General features: G+C 37.3%; 1 protein-coding gene across 5 annotated transcripts in view; it reads right to left on the reverse strand.

Annotated features, from left to right (window-relative positions):
* Positions 1-15,485, reverse strand: part of ASAP1 (ArfGAP with SH3 domain, ankyrin repeat and PH domain 1) — a 142,053-nt gene that overhangs the window by 24,671 nt on the left and 101,897 nt on the right. For all 5 annotated transcript variants that reach the window (XM_030943110.1, XM_030943107.1, XM_030943109.1 and 2 more), the window contains 9 exons: positions 15,172-15,335; positions 13,509-13,642; positions 12,307-12,398; positions 11,566-11,752; positions 9,065-9,150; positions 7,428-7,543; positions 5,174-5,241; positions 2,660-2,767; positions 1,099-1,327 (listed from right to left, as the gene is read on the reverse strand). In XM_030943110.1, coding sequence (XP_030798970.1) covers positions 1,099-1,327; positions 2,660-2,767; positions 5,174-5,241; positions 7,428-7,543; positions 9,065-9,150; positions 11,566-11,752; positions 12,307-12,398; positions 13,509-13,642; positions 15,172-15,335 — 1,184 coding nt within the window. The remainder of the gene's footprint in view (positions 1-1,098; positions 1,328-2,659; positions 2,768-5,173; positions 5,242-7,427; positions 7,544-9,064; positions 9,151-11,565; positions 11,753-12,306; positions 12,399-13,508; positions 13,643-15,171; positions 15,336-15,485) is intronic.

The following is a 15,485-nucleotide window of genomic DNA, read 5'->3' on the forward strand; positions in this document are numbered from 1 at the left end:
AGCTGACAACATACTAAGCAGTGTGTACAGATACCAGACACAACCTCATTAACCTTCTTCAGGAAATGGGATGCATGATTAATTTCCAAGTCATGCAACTTTATGACAAAAAAAGAAGTTATCCTAGGTCATGAAGGAACATCTAAGCCAGTACATTGTGTTTGCAATGAAAAATCATAGCAGACTGTGAGACAGAGCATGTAAAAGGGATGGGAGAGGGGAAGGAAAAAGTAGAATCTTGTAATGCCAACAATCAGGTCAACACAGTAAAGTTAGAAGGAATACAACTGAGTCCCCAGGGAAATATGAATTACAAAATCTCGTGTGAAAAATGCAAATCCTGGCAAAATCACTTTGCCTCATAATGGGAAACAAACCTGTTTAAAAGAGAGCCAAGGGATCCATTTGAAAGTTGCCAGTACGTGACAAAGACTGATGGAACAGTAGTGCATAAGCACAGCATCTGAACCGTGATGCCAACACTGTCCTTCCCTTTTACTCTTTCATATATTGGTGAGAGCATCTCTGCATTTTTCCTAAACAAAGTCAATTACCAGGTGAGAAATGGAGCAGTACTAACAAAAGGGAGCATCAGCTTAACTGCTGAAGTGCTAAACTGTACTGTAACCCTCATCACAACTAAAGATTTCTCTAACAAGTCTACTGTAAAAACACAATTTATCAATTTCTAAATTAAACATGTAAAAAGGAATTAAAGGTTTCTTTGTCCTAAAAAGTAGATCTGCACATATTATAACACAGCAAAAGGTTTTGTTCCATAAAAATATCCTCCAGACTTGAAGATTAGAGATATCTAGGTCAAACCATCACAATCCACTGCAGCTGCAAGTCTCATAAAATTAAGTGACTTTAATTTATCAGAGTATTAGTTTATTCCTCACCCATTCATGTTCAGTGTTATGAATGAGTCTATTACAAAGTGTGCCCCAGGTCTTTTAAGTTTAGAACACGCATTGTACCACGCTACTGCATCAATAAGAACATGCTATATCTTGAAACATTGTAATGTCCTTGGTTAAAGGAAGGGCAACAGTGTTAAAATCACTGCTTGCAAGTGTGGTTTGGAGAGAGATTTACCTTTGCCAGCATTTCTGGGAGGAAGAGGAGGAGCATCAGACGTTGGAGAGGTGGGTGAGTCTGTGCTTGCAGAAGCAAAGATCTGGTTGGTAAAGGCTCCATAGGAGAGTCTTTGCTTGTCTCTGGGAGTGCTAAATGATGGGTGAGTCAGTTTGTCTTGGGGAGAAATGCTTGAGGAGTGACAAAAGCTTTGGGGTCTTGGAGATCTTTCCTTTTTTATAGGACTAGGCTGTGAATAGAAAAACAAAGATATGATACAGCTGTCTAAACACTAATTATAGTTAGTATGTTTGGAAAATAGCATACCAGAACATAATTTAGTGAACATGAGGTTTTTTTCTTTGTTGGACAAATAAACCCCCACTCCTCCCTTCTTCAGCAATTCAACCTGAAAGGTCCACTCTTCTAAATGAAAATTAAGATTGTACCATCAACAAATCATCATGAACACAAAATTAGATTTAATGTTAAAGCAGGAAATACTAATAATATACTAAATCAAATGCCAATAAAAGCCTGGGAAATTTTAGAATTTAGGAGTAATTTTCAGGGAATATAGCACATTACTCAGACTAGACAATTATCCTCAAGTATCAAGTATATTACCCCACTGATGCCTAGTAAAGATGAGCAAACACTTTTGACAGATCAGATTTATTTGGTCCCTGAACTAGCAATATAATCCATGATACAGCTCTTTTTAAACACATCTAATTGCTCTTTGAAGAAATTTTACACATTAGTTTTTGCCTGCTGTACGTTAATGGGTGCATATGGAGCACGATCTGTTTCCCTGCAGTTCTGGTTCAGGTTATTATCTCCAGCACAGCATCTCTCATCCTCCAGAGGCTCCTCATACAGATGATTATTTTGTTCTCTACTGTCCTTGAGGACATGCAAATTACTTTGGTTTCTGAATTTTTCAGTCCCAAGTGTCACAGAAAATGAGAAGTTGTCCACACTTCTTTCTGCGGCACTCATATAAAATAGGAGAGGTGTATTCGCATTTATTGCAGAAATAGAGCACACAGTAATTAACTGACTTCCTAAAGTAGGACACTGAGGCTAATTTTTCACATGCTGTAGGATGGCAATTATTTTATGCCCTCAAGTTTTGCCTTTCCATTACTTCTTAAAAAAAAAAAAACAGGAATAAACAGCACAGCACAGTTTGTGAAAAATAGATTTATTTATTCAATAACTAGGTTTTTAATTAATTTATGGGAAAAAAAAGTATGTAAGCTTTGGATTTCCTCCAGCTAAAATTTAACAGCTTAGAATTCTGAAGAGGATAAAGCAACAAAGTAGTCCAGATTTGCTGATTAATATTATAATGTATGTCTTGTCAAAGTCAAACTTCTGAAACAGCCCATAATAACTAGGTTGACAAAGTATATTCAAAAAGCACTTAGGCAGTCTTTAACACAGGCCTCAGAATTAGTTCCCCCAAAGTATCTGTAAGAAAAGAAAGGCTGAAATGGGTCTCTAATTACCACTTATTTCCAGGGAGCAGAGCTGCTGAGAGTTTTTGTGCAAGGCTGTATCAGTAATTCCCACTCACCTTATCGTCCAAGTCATCGTCACTCTCATCAATCTCTTCCTGCCGAAGATTCCATTCGTACTCCACGTGCACATGTGGGTTCAGCTTTCCTGCCTTGGCTTGAGAAAGCTGAAAGAAATAAAAAGTCTTGTTAAAGTACTTGCTGTTCTTTTGGTGTTAACTGAGTTAGCTTTGTAATGGCAAGAAATAAACTGGAAGATTTAGAAGTTTAAAATTATTCCAGGGCGATCACACAAACATCCTTCATTTGTTTGAGGTACAGAAAAACAGGTAAAAGGCAAAAAGGAAAGATTTTCTCAAAATGGGCAGAAGTCCCCATGTTTGACAAGCAGTTGAAAAGATGACATGAAGAGAAGGTATATGCACAAAAGCAGAATTTATCTGGAGCCCTCCTTTCCAAAAAGGAAAGGCAAAACCTATTTATAAATTTTGGTACATACAGCATCAAAATCACATTCCTTGTACTCAAATCAAATGAAAAGATATTTACTCTTTATTTAGATATTTTACCTCTCTCTCTCCCTGGATGAGGCCAGTATGTCTTAAGCACGAAATTCCTTGACTTTGCCAGCCCAAATAATGTATTTCACATTCTTTAAAAAAAACTACCTCAATGATCAGCAAAAAACGTAGTAGAGCAGTTCATGGTTATTCTGAGGAGATAAATTCTCCTTTTCAATGCCTAGATCTTCCATCATTATTTAGTCCTTCACATCCTTTAAAATGTAGTCTACCTGATAGTAGTTGATTCAGAAGTGCCTTTAACCATCTTCCTGAAATAAAACTTGGAATAAAGACAGTATTTCCAATCTGTTATGTAAGTATTCATGAACCCACTTGAGCTGAAACTGAATTTAATTACACAGTTAAGACTCCAGTTATGCAACAGAAATGAGTTTAGTACAGCTATCATAATGCAAACACCTAGTTATTTATCTTGTACTTTTTTACTGCCCACAGCAAACAGTGTGCTCATTCATGTTTCTTTTTCACTCTTAACTCATTACTGCTTTTGGAAAAAAATGCAGAAATATTTTCCCCTTCAAAAATTAAAAAAAAAAAGAAAAAGAAAAAAGGCATAAATGCTCTATGAGAGTTAAGTGAAATAATCAGTGAGGTATTTGTGGAATTTGGATCACTATAACTAAACTATTAACTGCTAGATAAGCTCACTGATAACATCCACTTGACTGTTTGTTCTGTAACACAGCCAGTTGGTCCACATTAATGGCAGATGTAAGTTTTTAAAAGGGAAAATATAAAGAAAAAAGCAATCCATCCCAATTGTGTGCTGCACAGGTGATCTGCTTGATCCAGCTGACAGAATACTCAAACCACTGGAAACAACACCTACTTACACAGTAGATATGGCATTAACTGAGAAGTCAGTCCCAGCAAAATGCTGACTTGCATCCCCAGAAACATGGAAAATTTCTTTGATTTGTGAAGGACTAGGTCTTTTGATTATTCAATAATTAATTCATGACAAGAACTTTCATTTGTCACAGGAAAGGTATTAAAATTACCAGCTGCAGAGCAAAAGTAGATATCCTCAGATCATCAAAATTAGAAAAAAGAAGAAACAGAAATAAGTGGCAAGTGTTTTGTAAATTCTCCTGGTTTTGTCTTGAATGTGAAACTGCCACAATACTTAGACTTTTCAATGCCTTGATAGTAATTAAATTCACTTGCCTACTAAATGCATGCTGGTGGCACCTTAAAGGGCCAAGAACAAACTTGTTGGTCTGATGTAAAATCCTTACTCCTGGCTAAATGCTTCAGAGGAGTACCTGGGAAATTCCCCAGCACCTTTATTTCTTGAACACCAATAATCTTTTTGAGCGGTGTCTGTTAACATCCCTCACACATTCTCCAAATTCCAGGAGGTTTTTGCTTTGATCATGTTCAGTAGAGGGACAAAGTCCCACAGAGGCTGGTGTTCTACATCTTTTGATATTCCAACTTCCAGACATGACACTTAAGCTTCTTCCTCTTTTCAGGAGAGTAATTTATTTTGAATTGTTTTAATTGTCCTTATAAAAAGACTTTCACCATCTCTGAACTATCTGTCCCGTTAAATAATCTGAAAAAAGCCATAGCAGGAGAAGACAAACAAAGATTCTGACCTAAAAGGTCTTGACAGTTTTAAAATTACAGGGGTTAAGTTCTCCTGATATAAAAGCCTTTAAGAAGAACTTCTGAGGTGATGAAGCCCAAATCTCTTTGAATGATGTATTTATTGACACATCTGACCCTCCAGTACTTAAGTCTTCAAATACACTGGTTAAAATAACAAGCACTGCCACTAGAAGAAAGATCTTTTTCTTAAACTCTTACAAAGAAATTACTGTTGTGTTTTAGCTAAGAAATAGTCACCCGTGGTAGGGCCTTCAGATTAACACACAGCCAGCTGGCAGCAACACCACGTGTGAGATGCAATGGTAATGATATATTAAGTAAATCACATTTTTAAAGAAGCAAACATTCCCCTTTGCCCCCAGGCTTGGTTCTTACCAGTTCCTCACACTGGACAGCTTTCAGTCTCTTTGCTGTGTCCAGAGCTGTCTCTCCAGCTTGGTTTACTACAAAATTAACAATACAAAAAAGAGCAATTCTTTGAGATGTTTTAAGAAACAATTTATTGAATTTCACTACTGGTAGCACAGTAACTCCTAAAAGTGATCAAAAATGTCTGTTTACTCTATAGCAGCTGCAGCTTTTTAAGATTCCACTCTAAGTGCTCATGCATTTCATGTATCATCAGGTTCTTTCTGAACAGCATCTGCTGCAACAGTTCCCAAATCCCTCCTAACCATCCTAGTAGAGAATATAAAAAAATTTAGTCACCTCAATCTCCACTCAATGCCTTTGCCAATAAAACTCTTACCTAAATAAGCAAGAGAAGCAAGCAGGCAGGGTAAAATAGCTCAAAAAAGAAAACTAATTCTAAGACATTAAAAAAAAAGGGTACATGTTGATCCAAGCAGATTCTACTTTGATTAATATGTAGAGGCTTGAAGCCTTAATTTGAAGACATTTGAACAAGAATAAATTTAAAACTTTCTAGCTTTGTCGTTATCAAAGTTATAAAATGGTTTACAATTTAAAATAACACTTGGTAAGAAAGAAAGTGATATCTGAGGCTGCTGGGAGGTCCTCAGGCACAGCATCTAATGGAATCCTTCCCAGATGCTCAGTAGCAAGTCTCAGTAAACAAAAACAACTCCCACATCTGATGAGGATAAACCCTAGGTAACATCGACTCTCACAGTACATCAGTAAATGCCATGGAGCTGGAACAGAGAACGCTCCACAGCACATCCAGATTGTAAAACATTTCTGTGATCAGGAACTGAAAATGATCAACCTGAGATCTATAATGTCAGTGTGAAATATTACACAGACAATGCCAGTTAGGAATCGTAGAATTTACAAAGTAGTCCTCTAGAAAGGCCTGTGACTTTGAAAGAATTCAGATCCCTAAAAGAAGGATTTGCTTAAGGACAGATCTATCAGAGATGGTTCAATATGAAAGGGAATGAAAACATAGTACTTCTTATGTGAAGTTAACACCCAGATAGCTTAAGGAGTACATAAATTCCAAACTTTGTATACTTTTTAAGTATACACCTCTTGTTTCAGGGTCTGTGTGATATCACTCAAGTTCCTATGTGAGATCACACCAAAAAACAGCACAACATCCTCTTTCCCACAAAAAATCCCTCAAAAAACAAGGCACCAAAAAGGTGTGAACACTCCTCTGCCATCTACCTAGGAGAAACTCCAATGGAAGGTCCAATGAAGGACTTTAACTTGTTCAGATGGCTTTCCCATTGCAACTGCCAAAAATGGTCACATTAAATTCTCTGATTTGTGATAATATTGGAATATATTCTAAAGGCCTATAAAAAGGCAAACTGCCACTAAACTATGAACTTCAATTTATACAGCAGTTCTTTACCAGGCAGTGGAGGAAAGTAATGGTGATAAAGAAAAAGGGAGAAATAAAATCCAGTTTGCATCAGCTGTTAAAAAAACTTCTCTCATATACCACTAACAGACTGAATATAAATGTTTTACAGACATGCTAATCACATTTAACTGCTGGGCCTAACAAGCTGGATTCATGGAATACCTTCCTAACTCAGGAAAAATGGGATCAGCTTTCTCAGCTGTCTTTCAGCTTCTCTTTGCACCTACCTGTGAGACAGGAGTAACACTTGCTGTACCTGTACCAGTCATTTGTCATAATGGCATACCAAAAGTTTAACTGAAAATAGAATCTTTGTTTGCTCATTTAGGATAATCTCTTGTTCTCTGGATGGTCACCCCTCCCTAATCAGTGTCAGCATTGGCTGGGCTGTGCTGGATGAAACCTCAGCACCACCTGCCATTGATATCAACAGAAGAATTAAGTGCTGTGCACATAAAGCCCACGTACCTAAGAGTGGAATTAGACATTTAAGTTCTAGAATAAACAATGAACCTAAATTCCAGGCAGTTTAAAATGGGTCAGAAACAGAACTCTGTACTCTGCTTAGGGTTTGCCATTAGCATTTTATATTAGAAATTTTCATTATTATCTTCTAAGAATTCAATTTCTTAACTGAATGTTTCCTTTATGCTTGCTGTTGACAAGGTCTTCATCTTTCTACCACAGTTTTATTTTAGAAGTTTACTTACCACAGAGAAATAAACAAAAGTGGCTAAAATAATGGGAAGAAATTTTAGGAAATCTGTATTTCCTGGTTTTAAATAATGAACTTACCTAAATCAATAGTTGGCTTCCCCCTCAAAAGCAATTTCAAACACTCAGGCTTATTATATATACTGCAGTAGTGTAGAACTGTATTACCCAATGCTGTTTGTTTGTCCAGGTTTCCACTAAAAAAAAAAAAGAACAAACAATCAAGAAGAGTATAGTAGCCATGGTATTCATTTCAGATCTAGCATCCATATAAATGAAAACTTTACTGGACAAATATGAAGTAGGACAAAAAAAATTAAATCAAACATTACCTTCAAAGACTATTAAGAATTCTTTCAAGGACACTGGAAATACCTGAGCTGTGATTGAAAAGGACTGAAAATCTACAGATGTTAATTCAAAAAACTAAAGACCTGAAACTCAGAGACTCAGATCTCTCTAAGGTCATGCCAGTTGCCACTTCACTGTAATTCTTTTTTCAAACATGCTAAATTAGCCCAATAGAAATATCTGAATAATTCTGATACAGTTAAAATAGGTTAATAAATCCCATGCAGTCAAGGAACTATCAAGAGGGCAGATGTGAGAATGAACAAGAGAGTTGTAAGAAGGAATGTAAGAACAATACATCGACTTAGGGAAAAACCAGATGTGCAAAGGGGCTCACAGGGCTTTTTACTTTTGTACTTCCTTCAGTTTTCAACTTCTAAACCCAGGTTTTTCAAAAACTGTTACTGACATCTTGGGAACAATCAAATATTTTCATAAACCAGAAAAGCAAAGCTCAGGAGATGACAGCTTTTCCCAGTGTTACCCGTATTGGACAGTAAGAGCCCACAGGGTTGTAAAGATGCTCCTAAATTTGAGACTGCCACAGAAAACCACACAGCATACAGAAACACACACAAGGTTATAGCTGTCTGAAGAAACTAGGAAGCTTCATAACAAAAAAACCAAAAAAAATCTAAATCATCCAAAATAAAAAATATTTTAATAAAGGTGAAAATAGCAATTTGGGTTCCTAAAACATTTTTCAAATTATGATCTTAAACAGCTTGAAAATATTGGAATGTTATTTTTCATTTATTACTTTAATAACACTCCTATAATCAGCACTCACACTTTTCATTAAGGTTTTTTACTTCTATGAACCCATTCCTTGACAACAAAGAACAACTCAGCCAGTAAACTAGATGTTGAAAATTACTAATCAAGTTTATGCTCTCAATAGCTGTAATGCAGTTTATTAACTATTGGAATACCTTTTTCAAGGTCAATCTAGCATCTGTTCATAATTTTCTGAGGAAGAGCCTTGTTTTCTACTCTTACAGTTCCTTTGCATGTGTCCTGTATTTGGAACATTTACCTGCCACCCCTCCTGTACCTGAACTATTTGTTTGCATGGCTTCATGTTGTCATGTGCTCTAAATCAATGTCCTTTCATGCACTACAGACTTTTTCCTTTCATCCTATTTTTATGTAACTGCTTTCAATGCTTTTAATCTACACATTTTTCCCTCTCCCTACTGATCAGGAGCACAAAGGTCAACTCAAAGGTACTAAACTATTCTCCTTTGAAACATATCTAAGGAGAAAGAGTATAAGTGATGAGCAAACACCATCCAAGGCACTGCCAGGATAACCCTGAACACCCACAACTGTCGTGTACAATTGCATGAAAAGTCAGCAATCCATACCAGTTTTGAACAAGGAAGTCAACCAGATGGAGAGAGGTTTGGTCAGCAGTCCGGACTGCTAAATGAAGTGCTGTTTCACCTGGCTCCTAAACACATGCAAAGACAAGTTAGATTTTTGTTTTATTTCTGCAAAGCTTGTATATCAGACCTATGAGATACATCTCATTCACTCTTTACAAGTCTTTCAAGAGAAAAATACTAGGAAATTATGATGAAAACAATTATTGTATTTTTTATCTCTAAAAGACACCATGTGCTTCAAAGGAAAATGGCATTACACTTCCTGAGATCTCAGCTTTTCTAAACCAAATTTCCACTTTTCCCAGCTGGATGGAACAACCCTGAAGAGCCTTTAACCGTTTTAGCTACCAATAACTGAAAGGGATCTTGCCAAGGTATACTGAGTAAGTTTGCAGCACTTGTTGCTTTACAACAGCCTGGTGAGCACCAAGCAAAGTCACAACATAATTTCCTACAAAAAGCATCACAAAAATCACAGTCCCACATACATTAAAACTCTTACAGATCGGCAGGACAGTTGAAGTTGGAAAGGAGCTGTGAAGGTCATGTAGACCAATCTCTCTGCCCAAGAAGGGTCACCGAGGACCAGTTGCCCAGGACCATGTCCAGATGGCTCTGGAATATCTCTAAGGACAGAGACTCCATATCCCTGGACAGCCTGTGCCAGTGTTTGGTCACTCTCACAATACAAAAAGGTTTCCTGATGTTCAGAGGGCACCTCCTGAGCTCCAGTCTGTGCCAGTGCCTCTGGTCCCATTACTGGGCACCACTGGGCTCCATCATCTTTCCACCCTCCCTGCAGTATTTCCATACAATGATGAGATGCCCCTGAGCCTCCTCACAGCTGAACAGTCCCAGATGTTGGAGCCTTTCCAGGTGCCCCAGACCCCCAGACACATCTGTGGCTCTTCCCTGCATTCTCTCCAGCCTGTCCAAGTCACTCTTGGTGCGGGGAGCCCAGATCTGGGCACAGCACTGCAGCTGTGGCCTCACCAGTGCTGTGTGGAGGGAAGGATCACTGCCCTTCACATACTGGCAATGTGTCCCCACTGCCTGGAACACCACTGTCACCTCTGCCACAAGGGCACCCTGCTGGCCCACGCTCACCTTGGTGTCCCTCAGGACCCCCAGGTCTGTTTAGGCAGAGCTGGGTGGTTCCCAGTACAAAGTTGGTACATGGGGCATTTCCCCCATATAGAGGGTTTCTCCTTGTCTAACTTGAATTGAATCATACTTTATTTTCTACACATTTCATATGCATTAATGCATTGAAATAGAAATGCTGTTTATTTCCATTTAAAAGTTGCACGAGAAGTCAATGAAATCTAAATTTAGATTAACTCCCATTGATCACAAAGGATAATTAAAGAAGCATACTACAGTATATATACTTAGAATTAAAGTCCTGATTAAAAAAATATTATTTTATTAAACAACAGAGAATTTACAGAGGAGAATGTTGCTATAAATGTCCTAACTGCAAACTACATTTCAACTGGTGCTCATACTTTTCTAGATATCACAGCCTGTAACAACTGGGAAGACTGAGGAGCTAATTCTGTGGAAACTGCTGTGGATGACAAATAAAGAAAGTTGACCTTGCAGTCAGAGAATTTGTAATGTGTGTGCATGATAAGCACTCTGTGATAGCTCAGGTGCTCAGGTGCTGAGACTATACTGAACTCATCCCTTTCACTGAACACAGACACTGTGTCCTTTGCCACCTTAGCTATTTTAACACAACTTGTTGAAAACATTCTCTGACATGTCTCCAGGTTGGGAGAAAACATTGCTGAGCAAGTGGTTACATGGCATCAATTATCTATTATCAATAAAAACAGGTTACTTTGCTCATGATTAACATTTGTCCATGGCTAATTAAGGTCGTCCTGGACTGATTTTTCCAAAAACTGCTACTGATTTCAGAAGGAAGATGAAGCACTCATGTCTTGATACACACACAACACAAAAGAATCTTCCAGGTTGAAAGAAATTGTACTTCTGTAAATGTCTCATCAGAAGCTGTGAAGTCATCAGATTTATTCTTTCCTTGTCTACAGTAAACAGAGAGTTGCAGACATTCAGTAATGTGTTCCTCCAGCCACTATTTTAAAAGCAGGCATGATACTGCATGTGGAACCAGGTGGCCCTGGGCAATCAAGTCTGTACTTTGTGACTTTTCTAAAAGAGACACACTGCAGAACAGGTGCTTTTTAATACACTATAGTGGCCCCAAAACAATGGTGCAAGTGGTGCAACATGACTATTGCATTTCACACACCTTTAGACCAATTGATGAAGAAAAGTAAAGTGCTCTTTTCCCTCCCCACAAGGATGCAACATTAAGGAAAGGAAGAAAAACCCCATCATTTTCATCTGTCATTTCTTTTGTTTTATCATCTAAAGCAGCAGCCCCAGATCCTGGGCATTTTACAAATACACATGATTTAAAATATTAATTGTTTACCTGATAAGCTTACCTGTCCAGGCTCCAGCAGTGGCTCCATTAGCTCTACCCCCTCTGCATAGACTTGAATTAGTGCAAGTAAATCCCTGGATTTGACAGCCTCAAGTAATTCACTCAGTTTAGCTGCTGCAGATGTACAAGTCTTCCTAGAAAACTTATGATCTACATATTTAGCAGTGATAAATTCTTTACGTGCAGTCCTGTGGGGTGTGAAAATGGAGCTTGCTTTAGAAATTTTTAGAAAAATGGGTCAATGATTATAATTTAAAATCACCTTGTCTAACCTGGAAGCTGAGAAGGGAAGAAGAAAACTACCTGATAAAAAGTGTATTATTTATTGTTACACTGCATATCTTGCTCACAAACAAGCCCCAAATATGGAACATTGTCAATTTTATCCTGTCTTGTTATATACAAAAATTACACTCACTGTGGAGACTAAGACCAAAGAAAAAGCAGAGTTAGTGCCATTTAGTCCTCTCTGTTTATCACCTGAGGGTTTACTACGAAATTCAAAACCATTCAAAATTCAGATAATGCACCTTGAAACCCAAAGAAAGAGTTTTCTACACAGGGAAGCTGAGGTAGTAAAATGCGACTATATGAGTGGAGACCGAACTTCTAAGAAGGTCCACAATGGGAATAAAAACCTCCAGTCCAGCCATCCATGCCTTCCCCTGGCTTCGTTACTGTTTAAGACACTTTACACCACAGATATATTCCACAGAAAAGAGTTTAAAGAGTCAGTACTTACATATCACTTGATGGACTGGGTTTAGGTGAAGGACTAGGCAAGTTCCCTTCCATAATATCATTAAAACTAGTATTTCCTACATTCTTGGCCAGCTGAGATAAGAAAAAGAATAAATAAAGTGAGGACTTTTGGGGTCTAACAGCAACCTAACAACAGGACTATTAATGTGCATTTTCCACACTAATTATAAAAGATGGAAAACACAGGACTGAAAAATTAAAGCACAATGATTACATGCAGATACAGAGCAATTAAAAAGAAAGAAAATGCTTCTATTATGCCAGAACTTGTACAATAGACTTCACAGTCACAAAATTATTTGCATTTCAAGACAATCTGCCTCCAACATGAAACCAGAAAGAGGAACCAGCAGCATGAACAGTGAAATGGTGCTGGTACACTGATCAGGAAGCTGCTTTGGGAAAGAAGCTCTGTCCTACTGAAGATCATGCTTAGTAACATTTGATTTAGATTACTAGTAACTTGGCAAAAAAACTCAATATTTTATGAAGACAGAAAGTGATAAAGTTGAACCTGTATCCAAATCCAGATCTGCCTTATATCTTCTATCAATTTTCCTTTACAAAATTTCTGTAACAAGTTTCTTCTTTCAGGCCAAACACAGTTAGAGAGATAAAACTACTGCAACTGTTTCTTTTTGACTTGTTTATATTTTTCCTTTGTTTTTGTTTTTTTTTTTTTTTTTTTTTTTTTTTTTTTTTGGGGGGAGGGTTTGTTTTTTCCTTTTTTTTTGGCACTCTCACATAATATTCCTTTCATAACTTCAATCTTACATTATTTCATCCATCAAATTAAGATTCCTCCAATACTTTTCTTTCAGAATTAGCAACAGTAGTTGTCCCTTGCCAAGTCAAATTAGCTTCATGTTTTAAATCACATGAGCTTTTAGACTGCTGCGATTTTGGGTCAAGATCAGTTATTGAGAGCAAAATTCTCATGGCACTAAATACAATGGGTGTCAATACTCATTCTGCAACACCTCAGGACATGAAATGAGAAGTGACAAGAGCATCAATAATATGTAACTGTGCACCTGTAAAATATCTACAGAAATATGAATACAAAATTCTGCAAAAACACATTCCTTGAAAAAGATTAACAGCAACTTGTACATTTTGGTGCTTCCTCCATATATGTCAACATTTGACTAAAAAATCCTGATATAAATTAAAGAAACTTACCAAGAGTTCAGATGTTCCTAATTTGTCTAATTCCAAAGACTGGATTCGAGAAATATGAACACCCATTTCTCTGTGTATTCCAGAACACTCAATGCAGGTTAAAATGCCCAAATTAGTCGAAAGCCATGTTGGATCTGCACAATTGGAAAACAAAGTATTTAATCAAAGTCCAAGAAAAGGTTTGCGATAGTGGTAAGAGACGTGTTCTGAAATTATTCCTTATTTCATGTTTCAAAGAATGAAAATAAACTAAGAACATTCCATACTTCTCTCCAAACTCTAATTTAACCACAAATTGCTACCAATGGAATGCAGTATTTCAGATTTAGGAACAGACCCAAAGGCACTGAATTTACACTTATTCATTCATATTTCATGAATGTATTTCAATACATTTTGAATTTGTTTTCTGTACAAATTACTTCCTGTTTTTAAAAGTAACAGATCTCCTAAATTTGACAACCTCTGAAGCTTTAAAATTTACTTCTTTTACTTCTTAAACTTTAAATAGTCCTTCATGAAAGACTAATCATAGTGCTTTCCAGTATGTAAAACAGCAGCATGCTGTAGAAAATTTGTGGAATGCTGACTAGTCCAGGAAAAAAAAAATTAAAAATGCTGTCATGGAGGAGATCTGCATGTAATATTAGAAGAGATTTTATACTATGAATGCTACATAGGAAGCATGACCAGTTTTTAAGGAAAAGAAAAAGCTTCAGACATACTTTGTGCACAAATTAATCACTTCCTTGACTTTAAATAGTAACTGCTGAAGCATTAAGCCAAGAGTTTTAAAGCAGCAAGCTGGAGTACAGAGGTGAAGCTTAAAACTTTACTACAAATTAAAAGATGAATGAGAACTGTAATCTGAAGTTTCTATAGCTCTACATAATGAAATAATTGAATGAACCAGTTCCAGGATTTGACATAATTATATCCCAGTTTGTAATTTTATCTAGCTATTTCAAATTTGGATCAGTACTGCATCAGCAAGCATCTGCAAGATACACACAATCTACCCAGTTCCAAATGAGCATCACCTTCTTGAAGTGTCCCTTTGATGAGAAAGCTGCAGCAGCTGCCAGCTCCCACACCAGCTCAGTCCTGCTGTGACCAGCTGCCCCTTCTCAAGCTCTGAGTGCCACATAACTGACCTGTAACTCTGTACTTCTGAAGATATTATCTGATAGGATTTCAACTCTGGGTCTCATTCTTTGCACAAGACTACTTATTCCACCTCTGAAAACGATGCTGCAATTCCAGTAGTCTCATGCCAAGATAAAGCCTCAGAGCAAGATCCTGGCCAGGTCAATTTTTCCACAAGCATTGTCTAAATATTACTCACTTCTACTTAGTAGCATGCACAGGATCAGTGATGCCAAGCAACTTCCATTCAAGTGCAACAAGCATCTAGACACAGTGCAACAAGAACAGTTCAAACTCCAGAGGGGCTTGAACTGCTGGAAGTAAGCACAGACAACACACAAAAATATTTTAGTGAATTAAATGGAACTAATGTAGGAAAGTCATATTTGTTCTTTTAAAAACAGGTCGAAGACTGAGAAACATCACTTAGAAAATGAGTTTGCACTCTACAAACACTTCTTTGAAGAAATTACTTTGCTCCCAACGAGAAGCTGATGACATGAACAAATGGAGATACCTGGTGAGCCACAATCACAACAGACTTCATTGCCGGGCAATCTCTGTATGTCATCAATAATGGCTTTTGTCAGATCCTCTAAACTGTTTTCACCTGTGCTCTGCTCTCCACGGAATGCCATATTTAATGCTTCTTCTTTGCTGTTAGTCAACACTGATATCCATCTAGCACAAGATAAAGACCTTAATGAAGATCTGCATTTGCAAATACATGTTAATTTATAAACTCTAGAAATCTTGCCAAGAATAAAATATTAGTGGGACTACAGGGAAGGACTGTATTGTGGGAGAGAATGAGGAGGGGGAAAAGTGAGA

Source organism: Camarhynchus parvulus, chromosome 2 (genome assembly GCF_901933205.1).
Source record: "Camarhynchus parvulus chromosome 2, STF_HiC, whole genome shotgun sequence".
Lineage (NCBI taxonomy): Eukaryota > Metazoa > Chordata > Aves > Passeriformes > Thraupidae > Camarhynchus > Camarhynchus parvulus.